The sequence below is a fragment of the Pseudophryne corroboree genome, chromosome 7, assembly GCF_028390025.1.
Source record: "Pseudophryne corroboree isolate aPseCor3 chromosome 7, aPseCor3.hap2, whole genome shotgun sequence".
NCBI lineage: Eukaryota > Metazoa > Chordata > Amphibia > Anura > Myobatrachidae > Pseudophryne > Pseudophryne corroboree.
Genome location: NC_086450.1, coordinates 488,841,234 through 488,856,629, shown reverse-complemented (window position 1 = coordinate 488,856,629; position 15,396 = coordinate 488,841,234). Strand labels below are relative to the sequence as shown.

Sequence of the window (15,396 nt, the reverse complement as noted above, 5' to 3'; positions counted from 1 at the left end):
ATAAGACGTGCTCTGGTGACTTGCTGTGTACTCTCAGGTGTTTATCACACAGAGAAGCCTCACACATCAGACAGGATTTAGCAGCAGGTACAGGAGAGTCCACACAGTAAGTGCAGAAGATCACAGTCTCCTCCTGATCTGGCCGAGTAGACAGGAAACTCCCCACTATGTTACACAGCGTTATGTTCCGTATCAGTGCAGGACGCTCCTGACACTCTGCTCTGCAGTCAGGACAGGTATAAGCTCCACACCCCTCCTGTGCATCCAGCACACGATCAATACAGACCCGGCAGAAGTTGTGGCCACATCTCAGGGTTACAGGATCTGTATAAATGCTCAGGCAGATGGAACAGACCAGCTCCTGTCTCAGATCAGCAGACGCCATCGCTGCAGCAGGAGAGAGAAATGAAAGTGAAAGTCTCTGACACTCAGACACCAAGAGGGGGTCACATTCTGTACACAGGGCGAGGCTGAGCTGTCACTCACATTATAGCTACAGGCTCACTTACATTACACTAAGAGACACAGATAATATATAAAGGGACATCATTCAGGAAATGTACTTATATAGAAAACAATAAAGGTCATTTAACTACTTAACTGATGTTCCCCCCCCCCAAAAAAAAAAAACGCTCAGAAATTGTTGTGTTTATTTAATGAGTGAATTAGGTGAACATAAATTGAACCCTAGCCAAAATGACTTTAGTTTAAAAAAAAAAAAAAAAAAAGTAATACATTTTTCAAACATCGGAACATCGACCGGAACATCAGGTCCGTTTGAGCATCGGTAACATCGCAAGTCTATAGAGCCCGGACAGCTGCCATGTACACGGGGGGCTTTGGGGTGATGATTTACACTTACCAGTGGTTGCTATTGTCTGCCGCCGCTGGAGGTGGGGGGTCCTACCATGCTGACCGATCAGCAGTAATTGGCAGCACGGCAACACTGAGGGGATGGTGCAGGGTGGCAGAGGCCTCTGAGAGCAGCAGTGGAGGGAAGTTTCTCTTCCCTGCCGCCAGTGGCGTAAGTTTGCCCCAGTTACCCGGAGGCAAGATAAATATTGGTGCCCTCCCTTATATTTAGATAAATGTATATACATGTCATTGTCTTTTATTTTAAATCACACATTTCTTAGCAGTCATACCCAGGATTAGAACCCATGACCTGTCACACTGATGGCAAACACTTTAATGATGGAGCTATTTGCTCCTGCATAGGAAGTATGAGAATTATAACTATGTGAAGTTACGTGTAATTGTCAGAGAAGTAACTTCATATAGTTAGAATTCTCATATTTCCTGTACAGGAGCAAATAGCTTCTTCAGTAAGGTGTCCAGTGTAATAGGATGTGGGTTGTATTCCTGGGTGTGACACCTGTAAAATGTGAATCTATAATAAAGAGGGTGTGACTTGTAACGTGCAGGGACCAGTGAGGAAGTCGACCACTGAAGAGAGCGGCAGCTATTAATTAACTTAATTGAATGGTGTCACAGAATGGGAGGAGAGGTGCCCCCCTTCAAAGCAGGAGTCCGGCGGCAGATGCCTCCGTTGCCTCCCAGAGTTACGCCTCTGCCTGCCGCTGCTAACACTGTTTATCTGACTGGTCGCATCCTGTGCGACCACGTCAGATAGGACACTTGCTGGTGTGGTCGCATCTGATGCCGCCATGCCAGGCAAGTGGTTAAAAACCCCATGCTGTTGTTTTATGTTTACTTTGTAACTACTTTTCCACAGAGGAGCGCTGTACTGATCACACTGCTCAGGGACGTCTATTTCAAAAGTGTATTTTGTTCCTAGTTTGCACAATTCACGGCCATATATTTTTGGCAACTTCCCGTGTTTCAGTGATATCTATGGAAAGTACTTTTGAGTTTTCAGACTGTGGCAGATAGGGCATTTGATCATATTAGCGTGATCACACGTGTTTTGATGTTCTATTCCATGTAACACTCCCGTGTTTTGTCTTTAGTAAATTCCTGTGTTTGCAAAAATTGCCAAACACACCGTGAGATTGCAAACTCTGGCAAACATGGACCTTAGCAAATTTACCCCTTTGGTGATGCCAAGAGTCCTGAATGTGCAGGGCAACACTATCATACTGGACAGGTGCACCACGAGATGTATATAAGTCGAGTTGGTTCACCAATGAATGTTGTACTGTAAGTCACTGTTTTTTTACTGATCCCAAATATACTACTACTACGAAACTCAATGTACAAGATGTTGCAGATCAAAGTTTTAGTTAGAGATGAGCGGGTTCGGATGTAACGCCATAATTAACACCAGTTCGGTTTTATCTGGATGTTTCTTATTGGCTATCCAAAACACGTGACGTCTGTGAGGCAATAAGATGCCGGTTGAGAACCGAGTAAAACCGAACCTGCTGATCTCTAGTGTTAGTGCAGTATACAGAAGTACTACGCGGGTGGCTGGTTAGCAAGTAATTTAGGAATTCAGACAAACTGTGACTGGATATACAATAATGATGGTAACAGGAGAAACAGATATCCCAGCATGTGTAACACCTGTATAGCAGGAACTCAGATTATACAGGTGACCAGTGGTGCAAGTAGAAATATTTTCTTAAAGGTACTGAGTGACGGAAAATGGGTGTGGTCATGTGGTGTGAGGGGGCGTGGTCACATATGTCGAAATCAAAAATATTACATACACATCACATACAAACTTCAAACAGATGGGTCTCTGTGCGTGAGCAGCGATATATGGTAGCATACGCATTCACACAGACAAGCCAAAAAGATATATTCAACACATATTTCATACAATAAACGTATACCAAATGAGCCAAATAGGAAAATTCAGTACAGGCGCTATTGATAGGAAATAACCACACTAATATATGTAACTTATTTTTGCAGCTCTCACACAGTAATCTGAAATAACTGGGAAGATAAATGTAATGGACATATAGACTTAACTATACAAGAGAGCGCAAAATAATATAATATAAAAACAATTTATTATCATAAAATCCCCAATTGGTAAATAGATCAAACATTAGTATAATAATGAAACCACATCACATCACTTGAACCATTCTATGTGCCAGCATACTGATATCCATAACCAGTCCCAATTTAGACGTGTTTGTAAATGTCCAAAGATTCTTAAATGGACAGAGATGTAAATAAGTGTCCCAGACCAATTAATGGCTCCCTAGATAGGAGAAAATATGTGGATGTATAGCTTGTTATAGGTACCAGCCTTTTTGATATGATGGAGATGTGTGCCGAAGTGAAGTTGAAATATAGAAGTTCACATACAAAAATGTTGTGGGGACTAGCCCCAAAGAAAATTCCTTTTTTGGAGCACTCTTTTGAAATAATTAATGGTATATTATATAAAGAATTGATGAATAGTATTAAAACTTAACTTTTATTTCTAACCTATCTAAAATAAAAGGGAGAATAATCAAAATATATAGAACAAGACACTGAAGTGATTGTCACTCGTATTCAGTGAGTGTCGCTGTCTCCCGTTATGTCAAAAGTAAATAAACATGTTCATATTATTTCTTTTTTTCTCTTTTCTTAAAAGTAAAATTTTAAGACACTATGGTTACTGATGAAAACAATACACGCTTAGCATATGCCTTTAAATACCTAACTTTTGTGTAAAATAACTATGCGCATGTGCTCTGCGAACCTTGTGCATGCGCAGTAAGCGACTAATCGCAATATAGCTAAAATCGGCAATGAACGAACAACTCGGAATGCCACATCACTATGTCAGCTCTGCAGTGCTCATTCTCAGCTAAATGAAACTAAGTTGACAAATGGCAGATTGTTGCAAAGCTGGATTTCTCTCCAACATGTTTCCCTAAAGAGTCAAAATCAGGCCTCAAGCGGCCTCACAATTGTTTTTGGAAAAACTTGTAACAATCACACACAATGGTGCCATGAAACATATCATCTCAAGTAAATATTATGGAATGTCATTTTTTCACAAGAGGACACTTCCCTCCTTATTCAATTCAAATGAGAAAGCACATAAAACTGCAAATCATCACATGCAAGATCATATACCTGGACTTGATCACATATGGTATGCAGTGAGGGACAATTGTCACCTTAACTTTCACCGTTGTACCAGTATTATCTGCATTTGATAGGCTGAGACCGTAGGTGCACCTCTGTTAAATTATTCCCGTAGGGCCTCAATTTTATTTATTACTGTGAAATATTTCAGGCTGTTGTGTGAAAAATAGAGAGAAATAGTACAATCCAATATACAGTCACCCCCATCTGCTGCCCATCCTCATCAAAAGAGCGGAAGAAGGGTGAGAGTAGGGGTACTGATGGATTGATGGGAAAAAAGCCACAGTATCCCCCCGTGTCTCCATCTCTGGTGTTAGAGCAGCCCTGTTACCATAGGCATTGCAGGGCTGCAATGCGCCGCGGGGACCGGTGAAATACCTGTGAAATAAGAGAGGAAGTGTATAGACCTGGTATACCAGCCAATCTTCTGTGATCAGTTTTGCTAAAGGGTCACTTATTAAATTAATATATCTTTATAAGTGTGATCCGTAGCATATTACCACCCAAGAGCACAAGGTAATAAAGCTATTCTGAAAAACATAGTACCGGGCAGTTCATCCACCCTCCTATTTCATAAACACAGTTCGGAAGTGAAGAGCTGGAATGTTGCCAATTCGTTGCCCAGTCTCGGATCACCCTGCCCGTTCATCAGCAGCTCAATGCCCTTGTTTCAAGTGGCGTTTTCACATGCCGCTGAACATAGCTGGTTACCACGTCTCAAGTAGTAATTTCACATGCCGCCCGGTGGAATACCCCGGTTTCAAGTAGCGCTTTCACATGCCGCTGAACATAGCTGTTTACCACGTCTCAAGTAGTTGTTTCAAATGCCGCCCGACATCTCCAGTTAATAGGTCTCTGATAGCGGTTTCACATGCCGCGTGATACAGCTGATTTGCCGGCTCTAGAGTAGCGGCTTCACATGCCGCCCAACACAGCGTCCTCCCGCAGAGAGGAGCTGTACTGTGGAGCACAACGTCTCAGCTGGACGTACGTTTCACAAACGAGCTTGATCGCCAGCCTGGCAGTTTTATGTGCTTTCTCATTTGAATTGAATAATGAGGGAAGTGTCCTCCTGTGAAAAAATGACATTCCATAATATTTACTGGAGATGATATGTTTCATGGCACCATTGTGTGTGATTGTTACAAGTTTTTCCATAAACAATTGTGAGGCCGCCTGAGGCCTGATTTTGACTCATTAGGGAAACATGTTGGAGAGAAATCTAGCTTTGCAACAATCTGCCATTTGTCAATTTACCCCTTTTCCACCTACGAGCACGGGTCGCAGCCGGGAGCCTGACACAGGAGCTGCCCTGCTGCGACCCGTGCTCAGCCCCTTTCCCATCAGCAGTCACCAACACGGCATATTGCCGGGTTGGTGACGCTTCTAGTGACGCGGCAGGGGCGGCGCAGGGAGATCACATGATCTCCCAGCGCCACCCTTCCATACAGTATAAACGGGAGCCGTGTCGCATCGACGCGGCTCCCGTTTACACTACAGCCCTACCCGGATCATTCCCGTGTCCTACCCAGGTAGCTACCCAGGTAGGATTCACAGGTCACTTGATCCGGGTTTTTGCGGAGGGCCCTTTTCCACTTGCAAAAAACACGGGTAAATGCGCGCCCCCTGTGCATTTACCCGTGTTTTTTTGAGCTAGTGGAAAAGGGGTTCTCCTCGTTTCATTTGAGCTGAGAATGAGCTCAGGAGCATTGCAGAGCTGACATAGTGATGTGGAATACATGATTGTTAATATTAAAGATGACCTTTCAGCAATATGTAAATTGTGAGAAATGTTTAGGAAGTGGTTTAAAATGAAATGCCACTATATGATGTGTACATAGATGTAAGATCTTTTTCCTCTGCAATATAGCCAAATGACATGTGCATGGTTACACTGAGTGTTCGCCTAAACAATGATTGTTAAGGGCCATAGACACTTGACGATGCACACATCGTTAACGAACGTCGTTAACGACTTCCCTTGAACTTCCCTTGAACAGCTTAGCAAACGACATGAGCATACACACTACCAAAGACGAAAGACCAAAGACCATAGACCATTCATCGTTGAAGCATCCAAGCTGAACAGTTTATTAAAATAATGAGCTGGGAACAGGGCTGGTGAACAGTGGCTTGGTCGTTGGTCTTTCACACTATACACATTCAACGACGTCTCTGGTCGGTAACGACCATAGTGGAAATTGAGCATACATGCTCCACAGATAAGCGACGGTCGTTAACGTCTCGCGGGGCCGCGCATCGGTGGTCGTCGGATGCATACACACTTGACGATATAATGAGCGACGTCGTTGATGAGGGATGAAATGAACGACGTCGTTCATTTTATCGTCAAGTGTGTATGGGCCTTAAGTCTTAAGGGCATATGCTAAGCGTGTATTGTTTTCATCAGTAACCATAGTGTCTTGAAATGTTATTTTTAAGAAAAGAGAAAAAAAGAAATAATATGAACATGTTTATTTACTTTTGACATAACGGGAGACAGCGACACTCACTGAATACGAGTGACAATCACTTCAGTGCATACTTACCGACTTTTTGGCTGCTCTCTCCGGGAGAGAGCAGCCAGGTCGGTGCGGCAGGGGGTCCGGCTGCGCTGTAAGTGCAGAGGGGGGCGGGGCGGAGGCGTGGCGTAGGCGGGCCGGAGGCGTGGTGTAGGCGGGCCGGGGCACTGTTGCAGGCATTATACAGCAGGGGGCGTGGCTATGATGACGCGATTCAACAAGAATCGCGTCATCGCCTGTCCGGACTGCCCACTTCACTCGCTAAGTGGGAGGCCGGGCAGAGGGGGACCCCTGTGACCGGGAGACTTGCCTGCTCTTCCGGGGGGCCGGGAGGGTCACCCGATTTTCGGGAGCCTCCCGGCCATTCCGGGAGAGTAGGCAAGTCTGCTTCAGTGTCTTGTTGTATATATTTTGATTATTCTCCCTTTTATTTTAGATAGGTTAGAAATAAAAATTAAGTTTTAATACTATTCATCAATTCTTTATATAATATACCATTCATTATTTCAAAAGAGTGCTCCAAAAAAGGAATTTTCTTTGGGGCTAGTCCCCACAACATTTTTGTATGTGAGTTTCTCATAATTCCAGGAGCACCTCCAGCCTGTTTATGATTTAGATAGGATTGTCCTTAGTATCAAGAGTAGCTGGTTTTTAGTAAACGATTCTCAATAGATAGTAAACAAAACTCTTGACCTGTCTATTCCCCATCTCCTCCTCCCGACCTGTCTATTCCCCACCTCCCTCCTCCTCCCGACCTGTCTATTCCCCACCTCCCTCCTCCTCCCGACCTGTCTATTCCCCACCTCCTTCCTCCTCCCGACCTATCTATTCCCCATCTCCTCCTCCCGACCTGTCTATTCCCCACCTCCCTCCTCCTCCCGACCTGTCTATTCCCCATCTCCTCCTCCCGACCTGTCTATTCCCCACCTCCCTCCTCCTCCTGACCTGTCTATTCCCCATCTCCTCCTCCCGACCTGTCTATTACCCATCTCCTCCTCCCGACCTGTCTATTCCCCATCTCCTCCTCCCGACCTGTCTATTCCCCATCTCCTCCTCCCGACCTATCTATTCCCCACCTCCCTCCTCCTCCCGACCTGTCTATTCCCCATCTCCTCCTCCCGACCTGTCTATTCCCCACCTCCCTCCTCCTCCCGACCTGTCTATTCCCCATCTCCTCCTCCCGACCTGTCGATTCCCCACCTCCCTCCTACTCCTGACCTGTCTATTCCCCATCTCCTCCTCCCGACCTGTCTATTACCCATCTCCTCCTCCCGACCTGTCTATTCCCCATCTCCTCCTCCCGACCTGTCTATTCCCCATCTCCTCCTCCCGACCTATCTATTCCCCACCTCCCTCCTCCTCCCGACCTGTCTATTCCCCATCTCCTCCTCCCGACCTGTCTATTCCCCACCTCCCTCCTCCTCCCGACCTGTCTATTCCCCATCTCCTCCTCCCAACCTGTCTATTCCCCACCTCCCTCCTCCTCCTGACCTGTCTATTACCCATCTCCTCCTCCCGGCCTGTCTATTCCCCATCTCCTCCTCCCGACCTGTCTATTCCACATCTCCTCCTCCCGACCTGTCTATTCCACATCTCCTCCTCCCGACCTGTCTATTCCACATCTCCTCCTCCCGACCTGTCTATTCCACATCTCCTCCACCCGACCTGTCTATTCCCCATCTCCTCCTCCCGACCTGTCTATTCCCCATCTCCTCCTCCGACCTGTCTATTCCCCATCTCCTCCTCCCGACCTGTCTATTCCCCATCTCCTCCTCCCGACCTGTCTATTCCCCATCTCCTCCTCCTGACCTGTCACTTCTCCATCTCCTCCTCCTGACCTGTCTATTCCCCATCTCACCCTCCTGACCTGTCTATTCCCCACCTCCCTCCTCCTCCCGACCTGTCTATTCCCCATCTCCTCCTCCCGACCTGTCTATTCCCCACCTCCCTCCTCCTCCCAACCTGTCTATTCCCCATCTCCTCCTCCCGACCTGTCTATTACCCATCTCCTCCTCCCGACCTGTCTATTCCCCATCTCCTCCTCCTGACCTGTCTATTCCACATCTCCTCCTCCCGACCTGTCTATTCCCCATCTCCTCCTCCCGACCTGTCTATTCCCCATCTCCTCCTCCCGACCTGTCTATTCCCCATCTCCTCCTCCCGACCTGTCTATTCCCCATATCCTCCTCCCGACCTGTCTATTCCCCATCTCCTCCTCCCGACCTATCTATTCCCCACCTCCCTCCTCCTCCCGACCTGTCTATTCCCCATCTCCTCCTCCTGACCTGTCTATTCCCCATCTCCTCCTCCCGAACTATCTATTCCCCACCTCCCTCCTCCGCCCGACCTGTCTATTCCCGATCTCCTCCTCCTGACTTGTCTATTCCACATCTCCTCCTCCCAACCTGTCTATTACCCATCTCCTCCTCCTGACCTGTCTATTCCCCATCTCCTCCTCCGACCTGTCTATTCCCCATCTCCTCCTCCCGACCTATCTATTCCCCACCTCCCTCCTCCTCCCGACCTGTCTATTCCCCATCTCCTCCTCCTGACCTGTCTATTCCCCATCTCCTCCTCCCGACCTATCTATTCCCCACCTCCCTCCTCCTCCCGACCTGTCTATTCCCCATCTCCTCCTCCTGACCTGTCTATTCCACATATCCTCCTCCCGACCTGTCTATTCCCCATCTCCTCCTCCCGACCTATCTATTCCCCACCTCCCTCCTCCTCATGACCTGTCTATTCCCCATCTCCTCCTCCCGACCTGTCTATTACCCATCTCCTCCTCCCGACCTGTCTATTCCCCATCTCCTCCTCCTGACCTGTCTATTCCCCATCTCCTCCTCCCGACCTATCTATTCCCCACCTCCCTCCTCCTGACCTGTCTATTCCACATCTCCTCCTCCCAACCTGTCTATTCCCCATCTCACCCTCCTGACCTGTCTATTCCCCACCTCCTCCTCCCGACCTGTCTATTCCCTATCTCCTCCTCCTGACCTGTCTATTCCGCATCTCATCCTCCTGACCTGTCTATTCCCCACCTCATCCTCCCGACCTGTCTATTCCCTATCTCCTTCTCCTGACCTGTCTATTCCCCATCTCCTCCTCCTGACCTGTCTATTCCCCATCTCCTCCTCCTGACCTGTCTATTCCCCATCTCAGGAGGAGGAGATGGGGAATAGACAGGTCAGGAGGAGAAGAAGGATGAATGACAGGTCGGAGGAGGAGATGGGGAATAGACAGGTCGGGAGGATTAGATGGGGAATAGACAGGTCGGAGGAGGAGATGGGGAATGGACAGGTCAGGAGGAGGAGATGGGGACTAGACAGGTCAGGAGGAGTAGAAGGAGGAGTGACAGGTCAGGAGGAGGAGATGGGGAATAGAAAGGTCAGGAGGATGAGAAGGAGGAGTGACAGGTCGGAGGAGGAGATGGGGAATAGACAGGTCAGGAGGAGTAGAAGGAGAAGTGACAGGTCAGGAGGAGGAGATGGGGAATACACAGGTCAGGAGGAGGTGATGGAGAATAGACAGGTCAGGAGGAGGAGATGGGGAATAGACAGGTCAGGAGGAATAGAAGGAGGAGTGACAGATCAGGAGGAGGAGATGAGAAATAGACAGGTCAGGAGGAGGAGATGGGGAATAGACAGGTCAGGAGGAGTAGAAGGAGGAGTGACAGGTCAGGAGGAGGAGATGGGGAATAGACAGGTCAGGAGGATGAGAAGGAGGAGTGACAGGTCGGAGAAGGAGATGGGGAATAGACAGGTCAGGAGGAGGAGATGGGGAATAGACAAGTCAGGAGGAGGAGATGGGGAATAGACAGGTCAGGAGGAGTAGAAGGAGGAGTGACAGGTCAGAGGAGGAGATGGGGAATAGACAGGTCAGGAGGAGGAGATGGGGAATAGACAGGTCAGGAGTAGGAGATGAGGAATATAAAGGTCAGGAGGAGTAGAAGGAGGAGTGACAGGTCGGAGGAGTAGAAGGAGGAGGGACAGGTCGGAGAAGGAAATGGGGAATAGACAGGTCAGGAGGAGGAGATGGAGAATAGACAGGTCAGGAGGAGTAGAAGGAGGAGTGACAGGTCGGAGGAGGAGATGGGGAATAGACAGGTCAGGAGGAGGAAATGGGGAATAGACAGGTCAGGAGGAGTAGATGGGGAATAGATAGGTCAGGAGGAGGAGATGGGGAATAGACAGGTCAAGAGGAGGAGATGGGTAATAGACTGGTCAGGAGGAGAAGAAGGAGGAATGACAGGTCGGAGGAGGAGATGGGGAATAGATAGGTCGGGAGGATGAGATGTTGAATAGACAGGTCGGGAGGAGGAGATGTGGAATAGACAGGTCAGGAGGAGGAGAAGGAGAAGCAACAGGTCAGAGGAGGAGATGGGGAATAGACAGGTCAGGAGGAGGAGATGGGGAATAGACAGGTCAGGAGGAAATGGGGAATAGACAGGTCAGGAAGAGGAGATGGGGAATAGACAGGTCAGGAGGAGGAGATGGGGAATAGACAGGTCAGGAGGAGGAGATGGGGAATAGACAGGTCAGGAGGAGTAGAAGGAGGAGTGACAGGTCAGGAGGAGGAGATAGGGAATAGACAGGTCAGGAGGATGAGATGGAGAAGTGACAGGTCAGGAGGAGGAGATGGGGAATAGACCGGTCAGGAGGAGGAGAAGGAGGAGTGACACGTCAGGAGGAGGAGATGGGGAATAGACAGGTCAGGAGGAGAAGATGGGGAATAGACAGGTCAGGAGGAGTAGAAGGAGGAGTGACCGGTCGGAGGAGGAGATGGGGAATAGACAGGTCAGGAGGAGGAGATGGGGAATAGACAGGTCAGGAGGAGGAGATGGGGAATAGACAGGTCAGGAGGAGTAGAAGGAGGAGTGACAGGTCGGAGGAGGAGATGGGGAATAGACAGGTCAGGAGGAGTAGATGGGGAACAGACAGGTCGGAGGAGGAGATGGGGAATAGACAGGTCAGGAGGAGAAGAAGGAGGAATGACAGGTCAGAGGAAGAGATGGGGAATAGACAGGTCGGTAGGATGAGATGGAGAATAGACAGGTCGGGAGGAGGAGATGGGGAATAGACAGGTCAGGAGGAGGAGATGGGGAATAGACAGGTCAGGAGGAGAAGAAGGAGGAATGACAGGTCAGGAGGAGGAGATGAGGAATAGACAGGTCGGGAGGATGAGATGGAGAATAGACAGGTCGGGAGGAGGAGATGGGGAATAGACAGGTCAGGAGGATGAGAAGGAGAAGCAACAGGTCAGAGGAGGAGATGGGGAATAGACAGGTCAGGAGGAGGAGATGGGGAATAGACAGGTCAGAGGAGGAGATGGGGAACAGACAGGTCAGGAGGAGGAGATGGGGAATAGACAGGTCAGGAGGGGGAGATGGGGAATAGACAGGTCAGGAGGAGGAGATGGGTAATAGACAGGTCAGGAGGAGGAGATAGTGAATAGACAGGTCGGAGGAGGAGATGGCGAAGCAACAGGTCAGAGGAGGAGATGGGGAATAGACAGGTCGGGAGGAGGAGATCGGGAATAGACAGGTCGGAGGAGGAGATGGGGAATAGACAGGTCAGGAGGAGGAGATGGGGAATAGACAGGTCAGGAGGAGAAGAAGGAGGAATGACAGGTCGGAGGAGGAGATGGGGAATAGACAGGTCGGGAGGATGAGATGTTGAATAGACAGGTCGGGAGGATTTGATGTGGAATAGACAGGTCAGGAGGAGGAGAAGGAGAAGCAACAGGTCAGAGGAGGAGATGGGGAATAGACAGGTCAGGAGGAGGAGATGGGGAAAAGACAGGTCAGGAGGAGGAGATGGGGAATAGACAGGTCAGAGGAGGAGATGGGGAATAGACAGGTCAGGAGGAGGAGATGGGGAATAGACAGGTCAGGGGGAGGAGATGGGGAATAGATAGGTCAGGAGGATGAGAAGGAGAAGCAACCGGTCAGAGGAGGAGATGGGGAACAGACAGGTCAGGAGGAGGTGATGGAGAATAGACAGGTCAGGAGGAGGAGATAGGGAATAGACAGGTCAGGAGGAATAGAAGGAGGAGTGACAGATCAGGAGGAGGAGATGAGAAATAGACAGGTCAGGAGGAGGAGATGGGGAATAGACAGGTCAGGAGGAGTAGAAGGAGGAGTGACAGGTCAGGAGGAGGAGATGGGGAATAGACAGGTCAGGAGGATGAGAAGGAGGAGTTACAGGTCGGAGAAGGAGATGGGGAATAGACAGGTCAGGAGGAGGAGATGGGGAATAGACAAGTCAGGAGGAGGAGATGGGGAATAGACAGGTCAGGAGGAGTAGAAGGAGGAGTGACAGGTCGGAGGAGGAGATGGGGAATAGACAGGTCAGGAGGAGGAGATGGGGAATAGACAGGTCAGAAGGAGGAGATGAGGAATATAAAGGTCAGGAGGAGTAGAAGGAGGAGTGACAGGTCGGAGGAGTAGAAGGAGGAGGGACAGGTCGGAGAAGGAAATGGGGAATAGACAGGTCAGGAGGAGGAGATGGAGAATAGACAGGTCAGGAGGAGTAGAAGGAGGAGTGACAGGTCGGAGGAGGAGATGGGGAATAGACAGGTCAGGAGGAGGAAATGGGGAATAGACAGGTCAGGAGGAGTAGATGGGGAATAGATAGGTCAGGAGGAGGAGATGGGGAATAGACAGGTCAAGAGGAGGAGATGGGTAATAGACTGGTCAGGAGGAGAAGAAGGAGGAATGACAGGTCGGAGGAGGAGATGGGGAATAGATAGGTCGGGAGGATGAGATGTTGAATAGACAGGTCGGGAGGAGGAGATGTGGAATAGACAGGTCAGGAGGAGGAGAAGGAGAAGCAACAGGTCAGAGGAGGAGATGGGGAATAGACAGGTCAGGAGGAGGAGATGGGGAATAGACAGGTCGGAGAAGGAAATGGGGAATAGACAGGTCAGGAAGAGGAGATGGGGAATAGACAGGTCAGGAGGAGGAGATGGGGAATAGACAGGTCAGGAGGAGGAGATGGGGAATAGACAGGTCAGGAGGAGTAGAAGGAGGAGTGACAGGTCAGGAGGAGGAGATAGGGAATAGACAGGTCAGGAGGATGAGATGGAGAAGTGACAGGTCAGGAGGAGGAGATGGGGAATAGACCGGTCAGGAGGAGGAGAAGGAGGAGTGACACGTCAGGAGGAGGAGATGGGGAATAGACAGGTCAGGAGGAGGAGATGGGGAATAGACAGGTCAGGAGGAGTAGAAGGAGGAGTGACCGGTCGGAGGAGGAGATGGGGAATAGACAGGTCAGGAGGAGGAGATGGGGAATAGACAGGTCAGGAGGAGGAGATGGGGAATAGACAGGTCAGGAGGAGTAGAAGGAGGAGTGACAGGTCGGAGGAGGAGATGGGGAATAGACAGGTCAGGAGGAGTAGATGGGGAACAGACAGGTCGTAGGAGGAGATGGGGAATAGACAGGTCAGGAGGAGAAGAAGGAGGAATGACAGGTCAGAGGAAGAGATGGGGAATAGACAGGTCGGTAGGATGAGATGGAGAATAGACAGGTCGGGAGGAGGAGATCGGGAATAGACAGGTCAGGAGGAGGAGATGGGGAATAGACAGGTCAGGAGGAGAAGAAGGAGGAATGACAGATCAGGAGGAGGAGATGGGGAATAGACAGGTCGGGAGGATGAGATGGAGAATAGACAGGTCGGGAGGAGGAGATGGGGAATAGACAGGTCAGGAGGATGAGAAGGAGAAGCAACAGGTCAGAGGAGGAGATGGGGAATAGACAGGTCAGGAGGAGGAGATGGGGAATAGACAGGTCAGAGGAGGAGATGGGGAACAGACAGGTCAGGAGGAGGAGATGGGGAATAGACAGGTCAGGAGGGGGAGATGGGGAATAGACAGGTCAGGAGGAGGAGATGGGTAATAGACAGGTCAAGAGGAGGAGATAGGGAATAGACAGGTCAGAGGAGGAGATGGCGAAGCAACAGGTCAGAGGAGGAGATGGGGAATAGACAGGTCGGGAGGAGGAGATGGGGAATAGACAGGTCGGAGGAGGAGATGGGGAATAGACAGGTCAGGAGGAGGAGATGGGGAATAGACAGGTCAGGAGGAGAAGAAGGAGGAATGACAGGTCGGAGGAGGAGATGGGGAATAGACAGGTCGGGAGGATGAGATGTTGAATAGACAGGTCGGGAGGATTTGAAGTGGAATAGACAGGTCAGGAGGAGGAGAAGGAGAAGCAACAGGTCAGAGGAGGAGATGGGGAATAGACAGGTCAGGAGGAGGAGATGGGGAAAAAACAGGTCAGGGGGAGGAGATGGGGAATAGACAGGTCAGAGGAGGAGATGCGGAATAGACAGGTCAGGAGGAGGAGATTGGGAATAGACAGGTTAGGAGGAGGAGATGGGGAATAGACAGGTCAGGAGGAGGAAATGGGTAATAGACAGGTCAAGAGGAGGAGATGGTTAATAGACAGGTCGGAGGAGGAGATGGAGAAGCAACAGGTCAGAGGAGGAGATGGGGAATACACAGGTCGGGAGGAGGAGATGGGGAATAGACAGGTCGGAGGAGGAGATGGGGAATAGACAGGTCAGGAGGAGGAGATGGGGAATAGACAGGTCATGAGGAGAAGAAGGAGGAATGACAGGTCGGAGGAGGAGATGGGGAATAGACAGGTCGGGAGGAGGAGATGGGGAATAGACAGGTCAGGAGGAGGAGAAGGAGAAGCAACAGGTCAGAGGAGGAGATGGGGAATAGACAGGTCAGGAGGAGGAGATGGGGAATAGACAGGTCAGAAGGAGGAGATGGGGAATAGACAGGTCAGAGGAGGAGATGCGGAATAGA

At 49.6% G+C, this 15,396-nt stretch overlaps 1 protein-coding gene and 1 long non-coding RNA gene across 2 annotated transcripts in view; one reads left to right on the top strand and one right to left on the bottom strand.

Annotated features, from left to right (window-relative positions):
- Positions 1–433, bottom strand: part of LOC134945692 (E3 ubiquitin/ISG15 ligase TRIM25-like) — a 2,206-nt gene extending 1,773 nt beyond the window's left edge. The window contains exon 1 of the mRNA XM_063935135.1: positions 1–433. This exon is cut by the window's left edge and continues 1,773 nt beyond it. Coding sequence (XP_063791205.1) covers positions 1–385 — 385 coding nt within the window. The 5' untranslated portion in view covers positions 386–433.
- LOC134945699 (uncharacterized) overlaps positions 1–15,396 on the top strand; it is a 471,787-nt gene that overhangs the window by 152,666 nt on the left and 303,725 nt on the right. The window lies entirely within an intron of this gene.